We start from the raw sequence: 14,319 nt of genomic DNA, 5'->3' as shown, positions 1-14,319 counted from the left end.
AAGTGTACTTTTCTCGTCCCTCAAGACTGCTATCTAAGCATCTGTTAGAAACTCAGGTCCTTCCACTGAAAGAAACAATGATAAATTTCTCACTATTTGCATTTTCTATACAAATGATGATTTTATGGCTCTTAAGCACAACCCCATCCCTAATCGCTTCCACTACAACCTGACAAATTCAAATCTGTTTTCTTGCCCCTACAAGCAGAAGCCACTGTTTGTCTAACCATCCCTGCCAGATTTCTTTGGGCATATTCTAATTCTATTAAACATTTTTCAAAAGCATATAGGTGAACAAAAATATTGCAGCGACCAAAACTACATGCAGTATTCCAGATACTGACTACATATTCAGTGTATTTACTACATGCTATAATAATTTTCATTTGTCCTCTGTTTTTTTTACAGCAGCTCCTAATAACCTGTATTACTCCTTTTTTACTGCTTTTTTACAACCTGTCACTTACAGAGAAACACCACAATGACTGCAGATCTCTTTTGAGTTTTACCAGCTCAGAGCCTATCATTGAATTGATACAGTTACAACTGTGTTCTTCCCATGTACACTTGTAATACTTATTGGCTTTGGATTTCTTTTGTAATCTTTTGTATCAGTTAAGCATTCAGTATCGCAACACACTGCTATGGGTCTGTGAAGTTTCAGGTCTGATTACCATTAATAATTTATCAGAAACAATTATCTTCCTTTCAGTATTTATCCTTTTTCCCCTTTAATTCCTATCATCATAGGCTACTGATCCATGAAAGGCTTGTCTATTTCCTCTGTGACAATTTACCTTAAAAAACTTACAAGAGATCTCATTAAAAAAATCCTTTTGGAAGTTCACATACCCTATTTCAGCTTGAATGACTAAGTCAAGAACCACCATAGCTCCTCAAAATCTCTTAGGCTTTATCCAATATGAATTAAAAACAGGTCACCCAGCACCCAGCAGAAAATGAACTCAGGAGTGCCTCCAGCTCTAGAGTCAAAAAGCAAAGTCACTGGACGATCAGCCCTAGAAGATTACTGCCTCACAAGCACATTTGTTGGACTCTCTATGGAGAGAGGAAAACAGGTTTTCCTGATGGTCCTTTACATCAAAAGTTCCAGTAACAGAAAAAACAATCTTAGGACACCTTCAGGATGCCTTGTCTAAGAACATCCACCACGGTGAGTTGCCTGTGTGCATCTTTGAAACTTGAAAGCACCATTAATGTGCACAGCATCCACTGACACTGAAACATGTCACCTCAGGGATCAAAGCAAATGCTGAGTTTACGTGGAAAAAATGAAGAAAGCTGAACTCCCCTGCAAGTCTATATCAGATACGAAAAATGCAAGGAATAAATTAAATAGGATGCTATTAATAAAAAAAATCAGATTACACACACAGCATAAGAGCACACACAGAGTTTTTAAAAGACATGAAACTAAATGGAAATGGCTCAAAACAATTCAAAGGTCCTGTAACAAGGCATTACTAAAACACACATGGGCCCGTAACAATTGACTTTGTATTCTAGTTTTGAAGGTAAATTTCACACAGTATGGTTTAAAAATTCATATTATTTTACAGCACATCAGCTAATAGATCAAGCTTACTTAAAATTTTCTTCAACTTTTCAAAACTTGCAAATCTGAATCTTCTCTTTAAACACTGCCCGCATTTAGCAATGTGGACCAAAAAAATGGCAGTTGCTACAAGTTAGTGTTTATAAAATTAAATTGGATGCAGTAAACTGCCTCAGGTATAAAAAAAGCCCAAAACAAAGAAATAAAAACCCCAACAAAAACCAACCAATCAACAAAAAACTACCAGGAGAAAGCCTAAATGCTCTACATGAAGTATTCTGGAAGATCCCAAATTCCTTTCAACCTTACGCAAAGTCTAAGTGCAACATTTACACTTCACAAACTCCAAGGATTACATATGCTCACCACTTTTAACATGCTGCGACAACACCAAGCTCAGGAGGGTCCACCTTTCTGAAGAGGCTGATTCTGATGAGGCTGCTCTAGGTTTTAAGCCCAGGTGACACAGATCATCTGCCAGCATTACTAGTCTTTCTCCAAGCGTGTCTCCTTTCAGCCAGTCAGAGACTAAGGAAAGTTTCGTTGTGCTTGAGCATGCCTGGATCATAAGAAAAAAATTCCAAGAACCTTTTGACGGTATAGAATAATAGAATGGTTTGGGTTGGAAGGGACCTCAAAGATCATCTTCCAAATTCCTATTTAAGTACCAACCCCTTGCCATGGGCAGGGACACTTTCCACTAGATCTGGTTGCTCCAAGCCCCAACCAACCTAGCCTTGAACACTTCCAGGGATGGGGCAGCCACAGCTTCTCTGGGTAACCTGTTATTAACTTTTATTACTAAGTGTAAGATTAATATGTCAAACTTGCACACGCAGAGTGGGAACTATATCATCTGCCACAAACAGTCTTTAAATTTTATATCTGCAACAACACCCCCAACTTTCTTTTTGTCAGAGACAGCAACTTATGGCTGGGTCAGATCTCTACTGCAGAGTGAAATAAGTCACCTTCTGAAAATGCTTCCATTACCTTTGTCCTCCAACTACAGAGCCCAGGAAATCCCTACACAGGAATTAGAAAAATAACTTCTGGATGACCAAGTTGGCTGAAATAAAATCTATTTACAACATAAAAATACTGTTTACAGCACCTGAATTTCTTTAAGAAGAAATAGAAGGTCACAAATTAAAAACGTTATTTTGCTGATGAGCCACTGTAAGTTACAAAATCATAAAAACTGAATATTCCTAAAATATACAGCATATGTGAGGGAAGATCCTGTGGTCTGTGCACTGGACTGTAAGTCATGTGCTATGAGTTTTTGTCCAAAAATTTGTCATACACTTCCTATTTCATCCCATGCAATCACTTAAATGTCAGTTTGTCAACATTCAGTGTGAAAAAATGTAATACTACCTTTTCCTCATAAGCACCTTGTAAAGATGATGACATAAATAATCATTTAAATTCTTGGTCTAACCCCCAGCTCCATTCTCTCCAGCTTAGAAGAAATGATCAACAAATCAGGAATCCCTCTGGCTCAAAAAGCAAGCTGACCAAAACCAGAAGGGACAAATACTCTTTTGTTTTGGCATCATCATTTCATTTTTAAGATGGTTTCCAGATTTAAGTGCATTTGAAACAAACACTACTCTGAAACTGTAAGATTTTCAAACTATGGAAATTATCACTACAAACACATGTGAGTCTTAAAGCTAACATCAGAGGATTATTAAAAACTATGCATAACAGGAACAAAAAAAACCTTAAGAGGTACCTTTTGAATTATCTGGAGAAAAATAACCCATTTCAGGTCCATCTGAAAAGAAAAAACAAAATTCCCCAATATTTAATAAAAATCTTTGCTGAACAGGAAGCAATAATGCCATTTTAACTGTTCTGTAGGGTGTAAGTAGAAGCTGCTAAAATTCAGTAACAAAGTTATTGATTATATCATTTTTGTCTTCCAAATCTTTTTCTACAGCAAAATAAGGGACTGTATTTATACAAAAGGCTACCAGTGACTACTGTAAAAGTACACTGTATAAAGAAGCAAGAGCAGAGAAATTCTGATGTTGCTTTTTAAAAAGTATTTATACCCTACAGAAAGGGACAGAACCTTTCACATCAACACTATCATGTCAAACTTTCCTAAAACTACCTTCCTTATGCTGAACTTAACCCAAATTCATGTAGAATTATCTTCCAGGTGACAGTGCCAAAGGAAGATTATTAATGAACCACAGCCCACAAAAACAGTAATGACTTTGATAAAAATTAATAACATAATGTACAAGTCATACCTTTGCTAAATCATCAAGAATGACTTTCCTTTCATCATTATTGTTGCAACAATGAAGTACACTGTATAAAATATCAACCAGGAAATGGGTGTCTTTTCTCCAATCTTCTTTCAGCCAAGTTATTAAATTCATATACAGAAATTGTACAGCTGGACTTCGGTTATGAGCTTTCATTTCATTTTGGGATTCAGCCTGAGCAGGGCTTACATCATTTCCCTGCTCTAAAAGTACTTGGAAAACTCTGTTTGAGGAAAAAGAGTTGAGCAGGGCAGAGAGAAATTTCAAATGCAGTTCTGACTTCTGTTCATTGACATACACAATGCTCAGCTCAGCCAGGTTGCAGACTAAGTTCTCTAGAGGTTCTTTCCTCAGACGTGACGTTTGCTGCAATTCAGCCTGAATTTCAGAGTCACCATTTCTCATTTCCGTGAGCTTTCGATTCTCTGTGTTCCTTTCAGATTCATCCTCGTCTGTAAATCGGATTTTGAGAGATTTTCTATTGTTTGGTTTCGTAGCACTCTTTGGATTCTGAAGAATTTCTAGCATACCAGATATGGCAAACAATGATTTCTCATCAGCATCCAACCTATCAACATGAAGTATACACATTTTTAAAAGATGGTCCCAAAATTCTGACAACAGTTTCTGGAAAAGTTCATCTGTGCCATCATCATTGGAGAGTTCTGCTTTAGCTTCCCAGGAACTCAGCATTTCTGCTATTTGATAAAACAATGGTCCACTTTGTAACTTGGGCTCCTTAAGTACAGCATTGGTAAAAGGAATTAGCTATAAAGACAAAAAAATAGTATTAAAGAACAGTGATCCAATTTATAAAATCATTTTATTCTTTATAATGCCAAGAAATTATATAATCTGAAAAGCCTTCTGGAAGCAGTTCTGCAAATATCAGAATTACATATGCTTGAACACATCACAAAAATATACAGGGTGGGAGGCACTTTTTCCCTTAAATATAACTTAAATTGCACAGTAAAAGGATGATTTCATAGGAAGAAAAAAAAAACCCTAATTCAGTACCATTACTTTTGTTACATGTTGCTCTCTACAACTCCCTGAAAGGAGGTGAGGATGGGTCTCTTCTGCCATGTCTCAAGTGAAAGGATGAGAAGGAATGGCCTTAAATCGCAGCAGGGGAAATTCAGACCGGGTATTGGGAAAAAAAAAAATCACTGGAAGTGTGGTCAGGCATTGGAATAAGTTGCCCAGAGAGGTGGTGGAGTCACCACCTCTGGAAGTGCTTAAGAGACGCCTGGATGAGGCACTTGGGGACATGGTCTGGGGGCTATTTTTGTGGTGCTGGGCTGACAGTGGGACTGGATGATCTCAAAGGTCTTTTTCAACCCTGACAATTCTGTGTGGTTTTTTTCATAAAGTCTAGAGAAACTCTCAACAGAGAAGTAAATCCTCACCTAAAACTCACATTTTTCTTTAATTTTGAATTATTAAATGTACACACAACAATATTCAGTATTTCTGATGAATACCTGGTCACATATAAGCATTTGATGAATTTGGTTTTGGTCATCTTCTTCTCTTTTCTGTAGTACAGCAAAGCACAGACACTCCATAAATGCACTTATAATTGCTGAACTTTCTGAAGGGCTGGCTATTGTCCTCTCACTTGACAATCTGTAAGAGGACACACAGTCAGCTGTGCTTCCAAGAAACCCAGTAGGAATGTCACCAATGCACCCTCAGTTACGCTGTTCTGATCCAGACAACACCAGTATGAGAATGCAGGATCATAGAACCATTTATAGGAGTCAGATCAAAATAAATTCCATTTAAAAAGTCAATAAACCCAGGCATTTAATAGAACCTGCATCAAAATAACTTCTTCATCCAGTCTTAGCATTCAGAAAAAAAAGATCTATGTAAACAGAGAAACCATATACAGTCAAGCACACTGTCTTATGTTTCAGATGGCTGTCAAAACTCCTTTGCAATCTTACACACACACTACAGAGGTTCAGAAAGCGTCACTTTCTGTCATTACAGGAAAAAAAAAGAAAAAAAAGAAGGAAAAAAAAGAGGAAAAAAAGAAAAGAGCCACCTAAAGACAGTTTCACAAGTCCTGAGTCTGAAAAACTGCAATTTTTTTGCTTTTTAATAAATATTAGGTCACACAAATTATCATAGAAATATTACAATCATTTTACTACTGGTAATAAAATTCTATACACTTTTCAATCAAACCCCTACATAACTCTCTTCCCCAAGAGCTCCGCTAATTGCCACACCAACATCAGTCGAGAACTGATTTTTGTTTAAATAAATGAAATTTCAGTACTTCATAAAATAATTTCTATATGCTTTTGAGTACACAATGCACAGGTGCACATTTAAATTACATTTGATAGAAAGTTGGCTTTGAGGTATTTTAAAGACACACAGCAAAAGCAGTTTCAATCCTTTAAAAAGCAGTATCACAAGAATTACAGTTCCTGCATAAAGGAAATGTCACTATCACAAGGCTAATCCCCTCTGTAAGAATTACCCACTGGTGAGAAAAACCTGATTCTTAAAGAGTCACCCTTAATTATAATTGATTTTCCATTTTCAAACTGGTCATGGAATAAACACAAAGCTTGGACAAGGAAAGATAAGAATGCTTCATGTAAGGAAGATGTAATGAAATCAAAAGGAAAGCTGAAGATTTAAGACAACAGGAATAGCCACAAAGGACTGACTCCAGTTCTGGATATTGAAAAGAATTTTTAAACTATGATTCTCATTCATCTTTAAATGCTTAAAGATTAGTTTATTTCCAAATGTAAAATAGACTGATTCCAAATAAATAAATTTGTGGTCCATACCCTTGAACTATAGAGCTGAAAAAAACTCTGAAGTATTCCAGCTTCGGTTCCACAACGTCAGGAGGCACCTTGCTAATGAAGGGCAGGAGGTTTGGGTAGATAACAGTGGCTAATCCTCGCCCACCTTCTCGAAGCACTGTCCAGAGCTTTGGCAGAACTCCTTTTTTGGCATTTACATGACTCCAACAGCCCTACAGAAAGAAACTCACTTACTATAAATTAAACAACAATATGTTGCCTCAGAAGAACTCCCAAGCTAGGCATTTAACCCACCTCCCTGTATTATAACTGAAACAAGTTATTGTGAAATTTAAATTCTGTTAAGTTACTCACTTGCCAGTATTCTTTAAAATCACTTTCTCCCTATTTCAGCTTGTGAATTTAAGAAGTTAACATGATAAAACAATTTCTGCATCGTTTAAAATCAATTGCCCTTCCTTGTTAGCCAACTGCAATTAAAGGTTTCTCTTTAATAATGCTTTCATGATGCTTCATAGAAATCACTATTTAATTAGACCTGTATTTAAGTTCTCATTATCAAGACCAACCAATAACTGACTTTAGAAGTATCACTAACTTCAAAACTCTCTTCAAAAATTTTCTGATGGTTAGAAGATGCTTTGGCACTTTCCCCTCCCTAAAATTTTTTGTCACTTGATCTATTTTATTTCTTATAATATTTGTTATAGTTCAAGGTACCTATATTTATAACAAGCTGAACAAAGACTGTTTAGGGGCTTTTCTTCATGAAAACTTGTTACAGTTCATTCCAGCAGTTGCAAAAGGGATCTGCAGTATTAAACCCTCAAAGCATCCCAGTCTACGGCAACACCTCATCCTGCTAATAAATGCAAAGCTGGTGTTTCACTTAAAATTTGAAAAAAATAAAAAGCTATAGAACCTTTACATTTGAAGGGGAAACAAACTAACCAAAAACACACTGCAGGTCATTTTTGTAACTGTCTTTAACAAAGAAAAAGGTTTTAAGCACTATTTGACTTACTAGTAACTACATTTAATGAAAGGGTTTCAGGTTAATTAAATTAAATTCATAACACAACTCTAATTTTCAGATTTGCTAGACACGATATATTTGAAAGTTACACTGAAAGGAGGATGCAGCCTTAAGGAGTTCCTGTTATTAATCATAAATAAAACCCAGACAAGCCTGTCTTCCTAATTCTACATGGAGAACAACAACACTTAGTGAAAAGTTAAATTTGATGAAAGTATCTGCCCCTTAGGCTTCCCACATTACCTCAATAGTGGTGATAGTATAAAGCACTGCTTCCCAAAGAGCAGGACACACCACTGCATCACTGTCATCAATGCTGAGAAGAACAGCAGGACAAACTCTTGGTGCTTCAGCTCTCACCATCTCAGGCAAATGCTGGCAAAAAGCAGAAATCAGCTCAAAGAAAGCTGAGCGAACCTGACAGAGGCCACAGAAGAAAAAACACAATTTGTCACTACATGTAGTTTATAAAACTCCTTTTAAATTCAACAAAACCTTACAACATGCCATCCCCATACTTTATCCTATTAACAAAGGTTAAAATATTATTAAAAACGAAGAAAAACAAAGCAGTTATTCAACAGTCTTATCAAATATTTTAACATAATTTGTTTAGTGATAAAAAGCTTATCAAAAGTTGTATTTTTATATACTTCTCAAAAGGCATTTTTTCCCAAAAGCAACTTAAAACTTTTAAACAAAATACTATGGCATGAATTCATCACTCTATGCACTGCTGGTCTTGACAGACTAAAGACTAGTAACATGGTTTAAAAAATGAAAATCCCAAGGCACTAAGAACACATACTGTGAACTGACAGAGTTTGTACCTTATACATGAATTTTTATTTTTGGCAAATTGCCAAAAAGTAGATCATGATAATCTGAAAATAAAAATTTAGCTTACTGGACAAATTTACAAGCAATATTGTCTATATTGAGTTTGGGGGGTTTTTAACATTAAGTCTGGTCAGATATTAGTCCTAGATCAAAAAGATTTGTAATTATGTAAACTGAACAGCCTCTTTAGCCTTTCTGGAATCTACCTAGAAACCAGAAGGCTGTTTCAAACCTAAGCAAAGTACAAAGTTCATAGCTGTAGAATACAAGTAACTAATACTTCCTTAGGTGAAGTGCATTACCTTTTACAAAAACCAAGCAAAATAAAGAAGAAATTTAAAAGTCACCTGTGATAAGCTGTGTTTGCTGTATTTCCAAAATTTGTTTTGGGACAGAAGTGACATTAACTTCTCCTCCAGTGAATGCATCTCTTTCTTTGGCAACATGCTGAGCAACTTTTTTAAAGCTAACAAGGAACAGGTCAGAATCCGGAAAAATTTGGCTTCCCTTTCTTCTTCTGGTACAGTTCTCAGAAAGCAAAACAGACAAAAAAGTTAAAGTGAACCGCAAATAAACCAGCAGGCATCCCATGTTTTTCTTAACGAAACTGTCTTCAATTCTTTTGTGTTGCTCTTTTGATTTCAGGTGACAGCAATGTTCCATAGGTTCTAAATTACATTATAAAGTGTTAGAAAAGAAAGAGTTTCAAGTCATCTCATCTTCCAGCTACTCACAAATGCTATTCTTAAAAGAGCTGAAACAAGAATTAGACAACTGATAATACTTTCAAAACCATTTATACTTAAGTTCCAAACAAAGTTGCTGGGATCTGGACTCAAATAATTATTCTGTCTCTTGAAACAAAACTAAAATCACTACCTCCAGGGACAGAGAACCCAATACAGACCAAGATTTAAGGACTTAAATACACATTAAAGCAGGCAGACATACTGAGGGTCACTGAGTGTATCAGCTGTTTCTTTCAGAAGGTGATCTTGAAGTACCTATGGGGGAAAAAACAATACATATAAACATGAAGAAATCTAATATTTATATGTGAACAATACAGTCCATACATTATTTAGAGACAGCCCTACAATAAAATTCCACAACCTCTGAGTTGTCTTTCTAGTATTTTTAGACATGCTAGTAAACATGCTAGAGAAGAATTTGACTCATGCTGAACATAGTAGCTGTGGTACTGTTTGAATTAAGTCTTCATAATACTTAGTAAATTACAGCCCTGTGCCAATGTGCCCCTGCTAAAAAGAAGCCAAACTGAGGCAAATCAAAATAGTCAGGTTTGCATATGATCGGCCAGCAATGCAATCTTTTACCTTTTTTTAATTCAGTCAATTCCGTATCATATCTGACTGGCAGAAGAGTATAAACCTTGGTCAGAACTAAACTTGTAGATGCTGAAACACTGCTCAGCATTCTTCATCCCTTGTTCACTGCAGCTAAACTACTCCAGCATCATTACTCCCTCTGTCAGCAACATTATGTGTTGACTGAGCATCATTACATGGGAATGCACACAAGGAAATTCACTAGTCATTCCTCTGGTTCCAGTCATTCTCATCTCAAGTCCAAAAAAACAGATGTATTTTTTTCTCTGCATTCTTTATTATTTTTCTTTTTTATATTTCCTTACAGAAGAAATTCTTCCCTGTGACGGTGACGGTACCCTGGCACAGGCTGCCCAGAGAAGCTGAGGCTGCCCCATCCCTTGGAAGTGTTCAAGGCCAGGCTGGACAGGGCTTGGACCAACCTGGTCTAGTGGAAGGTGTCCCTGCCCATGGCAGGGGGTGGAACATGAACCTTTTGGAAGTCCCTTCCAATCCAAACCATTCTATGATTCTCTTCACAGGAGCAAAGTTTCAGGCGAGAAAGAAATTTAACCGTGAAGAATAGATGGGGAAATAGAAGTTTACATATACAAAGCCTTAAAGAAATATAAAACTATAAACTCACATTGAGAATTTCATCCTTACAGAATACTAAGGCTTCAGGTTGTTTGCTTGAAGGAAAAGCTTTTTCAAAAGCTACTTTTGCAGCAGAAGCAGCAGGGGAGTAAGTGTCACACTGAGCAATCAGCCAGTAACCCATGATAGTTTTTAAGTAAGGAGCTAAGTGTTTTTTTACTTTAAGAATCAGTTGCTCGAAAGATTGCTGAGTTGCTTCTCGAACACGGCGATCATGATCCTGTTAAACAAAAAAAGAAAGAAGAGTAAGAGAAAGGTTTATTGATTTAAGAAATGTACCTTTGATTTCAGGTACTTCAAAGCAAAAGGGGTGATTAAAAAGCCATGTTTGCAGTTAACTGGATTTGAAACATAAATTTGAGAATACACACCACCAACAAAAAAGTTTACCTCTCCCAAGATATGGGGAGAGTCCTAATTTAGTAGCATCATACTCCCAAAGTGTTGTACACTCAGAATTGTAACCTTTCTCTGATATCCCTAACTACAGTTTTTGTTTCCAATTTACACAAACATTTTACAGACAGAGAAGAGGCAGGAGAAACAGGAAGCCTTGAAGACATCTTTTGAATTAGAACTACCATAAAGCTGTGCATCATTATCCTTTATTTGCATATGAATTTACAACATCATGATTTTCTACACTCTTGACTCCAGAAAGAAACGTCAGTAATTACTCTAATGGGTAAGAATAGTGATTCATTTTGTCCCATATCATGTTTCCAACAGTAGCCATTCTAGAGAGCTTGGAAATACAGTAAATATATAAAAAATCTATTGCTAATCTGGCTACACATGGTCTTTTCATATTTGGGTTTGGGGTTTTCTTTTAGTGTTAAGTCTAGTCAAGTATTAGTCTTAGATCAAGAAGATTAACTGAACAGACTCTCTAGCCTTTCTGGAATCTTTCTGGAATCTGGAATAAAAGAACTTTTCCTAAGAAATACAGTACCATCTTTTAAACATAAAGTCTAACAGACCTATCAAGGAAGTACAGCCCAGACATCAACAGTTCAAGATTCCACCCACTGCCAATATTGAAATACATCAAAAAAAAAAAAAGAACAGTATTTTCCTTCAACTTGATGTTTGTCCTAGAACAAGTCAGTAATTCCAACAAAGGCAGATAGCTCAACAATGACCACCTCAGAGGTAGTCACAGGAAGTACATGGTAAGTTTTTAATTTAAATACTTCAATACTTACTAGTGAAATTTTACAGTAAATTCTCGGCCAGTAAGGAAGAACGCCTTTAACAACTTCCGCTTCTCTTTCCTTGCACATTGTCCCAAACTCCTGCATAGCCTAAAATCAAAATATCAAGAGCATGACTTAAGAAGTCAGGTAGGTATGTTCTGTAATTTACCAGTCTGTATCTGAAACTGCAACTCCCTTTTCCAAAAATCAATTCATTTCTTGCAACTGAGCATCTATAGAGATAATTGCATCATGGAGCTTGCTACAGGTAGCCAAGATATCTTCTGGATTGCAGTTCTAGCAAATCCACCAAAGTGAAATTAGTGTTAGTTACATCCTCTTCCACCCTTAAGAAAACTGTATTATTCTCCAATTAAAAACAAATAAATTAGGGGGGGATAAAGGATACACCTACTTTTAACTTGGTTGTGATATCCCTTTTAGAAAGTTTTCGCAACACCATTCGGAAATCAGCATCCACAAGGCTGTCTATTTCTTCTGCTCCTTGAATTGCAGGAACATATCCTAGATCACTCTGAGATGTTCCAAAGCCGATAAACCCAGGCACTGTTCCACGTTCTTTGGCAAGGAGCTCTGCAGCTCGGCCACTGCTAGAAGGCTGACAAAAAACAGGGATAAGAGTCAATGATCTATTTCATTTTATTTTGCACATATCATGCATTTGAAGATATGATCCTATTTATATTGTATAATTAACCTTCTAATTAAAAGAAAGTCTCACAAAGAGAAGTCCACCTGTGCTTTAAACACAGAAATTTGACCTAGAAAATGATTCTTCTCTTTAGGATCAGGCTGAGAAAGTTCAGGCTGATCAGCCTGGAAAAGAAAAGGTTCCAGGGAGCCCTCAGTATCCTTCCAGGGAGCCTAAAAGGAAGCTGGAGAGAACTCTTCATCGGGAACTGTAGTGATAGGACAAAGAGGAATGACTTCAAACTGAAACGAAGTAGGTTTAGATTAAATATGAAATTCTTGCCTGTGAGGAAGGTGAATTCCTGGCACGGGCTGCCCAGAGAAGCTGTGGCTGCCCCATCCCTGGAAGTGTTCAAGGCCAGGTTGGATGGGGCTTGGAGCAGCCTGATCTAGCAGAAGGCATCCCCACCCATGGCAGGGGGTGGGACCAGATGAGCTTTAAAGTCACTTCCAACCCCAACATTTCTGAGTCTATTCCAAGATTCTGCAAATCAGCATTCTCTTTTCTCATAATGCATGAATACTTATGGAAAATATTATTGCTTTTATTGCTTCTTATTGCTTTTTTTGCTATACAATAAAGCCTAACAGAAAACTCCTTCTGCAAGCGAACAATTTATTAAGAAACTATTTATCCTCCTTCACTACTTCTGGTTTTCCTGGTTCTTATCATGGGCCAATACAGCTCCCAGGGAATGCTCCTTGTATCTCTGAATAAATAAAAACACACAGACAAATCAAAGGATTCGCCCACCAACCAAATGGTAAAAAATTATTTAGAGGAATGGAGCAAAAACATGCATATGTAACAAGTATAACAAATACCATCACACAGTTGCGTTTTGGAGCTCAGCACCTCTTCTAGTTTACCCCATTTGCTAGTTGAATCATTCGTTCAGGTTTGTTTCAACCACTCTCTTTTGGAAAGACTGCCCCAAAACTGACTGATGCTTTAATGTCCTCTGGGACATCTTCTAATTTCTAATTAGAAATCTAATCTTTTATTTTCTAATGACAGCAGCAATTGTGTGAGCTTGTGGGGTTTAAATCACCTTTTCTGCATGTGAGCTATTACGAACACGCTGCTTTGCGTTCCCTAGTCTTCCCTAAATCCAGGGAGGAATTAGGGAACCTGAACACCAGACTTCTCCCACATCCTGAGTGATAGGACAGATGTCACATCACCTCTGGCCTTGTGGCAAGAGTATTCTAAGACTCTGCACAGAAAAACACACCGAATGTACCACCGGTACCTTGCTGAATCTACACCCGCGGTGATTTTGCTGCCCCTCTCCGTACAAATACCACAGCAGCAGCAGTCACACTCCCCTAAAGCACGATTCAGGCCAAGAGGCGCCAGATACCACAACCGGGCCGAAGATCGCGCTGCCCCGCCGTGGGAGCCGGGCTCCGGCGGCCCGCGGCCCCCGGCCCAGGGCACCCGGAGGTGCCGGAACCGCGAGGCCCCGAGGCCTGGGCCCGGCCCCGCCACCCTCCTCGGCCCCGCGGGCCGCGCTCACCCGCAGGTTGCCCTTGGTTCGCTGCTTGTTCTTGCCCCCCATGGCGGCGGCGGCACCGGGGCCCGGCCGCAGCCACCGCGGGCAGCGCGACAGTTCCGGGGCGGGGCCCGGCGGCCGCGGGCACCGAGGCGCCGCCAGGGGGCGCGCGGCGCGGGAGGGAACCCGCTTGGTGAGGCCTTAAACTCAACACCATCCTTAGAAATAAAAATAAAATCCATCGATCTTCAACTTCGAGCGGCCTTAGGGAGCCGCGGCGCTCTTGTACACTTACAAGGACTTTGGATTTGGGAAAGTTTCACCCGCGCTTGTCGAATGGCATCGCTGTGAAGTATCCCTACAAAAGGTGTTCCAAGTCCATACTAGAGATCTGAA

At 38.1% G+C, this 14,319-nt stretch overlaps 1 protein-coding gene across 1 annotated transcript in view; it reads right to left on the bottom strand.

The window, feature by feature from the left end:
- Window positions 1–14,056, bottom strand: part of LTN1 (listerin E3 ubiquitin protein ligase 1) — a 33,348-nt gene extending 19,292 nt beyond the window's left edge. The window contains exons 1-12 of the mRNA XM_042031509.1: window positions 13,948–14,056; window positions 12,132–12,335; window positions 11,726–11,824; window positions 10,510–10,740; window positions 9,487–9,539; window positions 8,883–9,063; window positions 7,939–8,112; window positions 6,681–6,871; window positions 5,349–5,493; window positions 3,844–4,629; window positions 3,318–3,359; window positions 1,943–2,135 (exon numbers count right to left, since the gene is read on the bottom strand). Of these exons, the coding sequence (XP_041887443.1) occupies window positions 1,943–2,135; window positions 3,318–3,359; window positions 3,844–4,629; window positions 5,349–5,493; window positions 6,681–6,871; window positions 7,939–8,112; window positions 8,883–9,063; window positions 9,487–9,539; window positions 10,510–10,740; window positions 11,726–11,824; window positions 12,132–12,335; window positions 13,948–13,989 (2,341 nt within the window). The 5' untranslated portion in view covers window positions 13,990–14,056. The remainder of the gene's footprint in view (window positions 1–1,942; window positions 2,136–3,317; window positions 3,360–3,843; window positions 4,630–5,348; window positions 5,494–6,680; window positions 6,872–7,938; window positions 8,113–8,882; window positions 9,064–9,486; window positions 9,540–10,509; window positions 10,741–11,725; window positions 11,825–12,131; window positions 12,336–13,947) is intronic.
- Window positions 14,057–14,319: the final 263 nt, after the last annotated feature.

The sequence above is a fragment of the Corvus kubaryi genome, unplaced genomic scaffold, assembly GCF_017639235.1.
Source record: "Corvus kubaryi isolate FWS band 111438036 unplaced genomic scaffold, C.kubaryi_AGA036_p1.0 37341, whole genome shotgun sequence".
In the NCBI taxonomy this organism is placed as follows: domain Eukaryota; kingdom Metazoa; phylum Chordata; class Aves; order Passeriformes; family Corvidae; genus Corvus; species Corvus kubaryi.
Note: the sequence above shows the minus strand (reverse complement) of the source record. Positions and strands in the feature narration are given on the sequence as shown.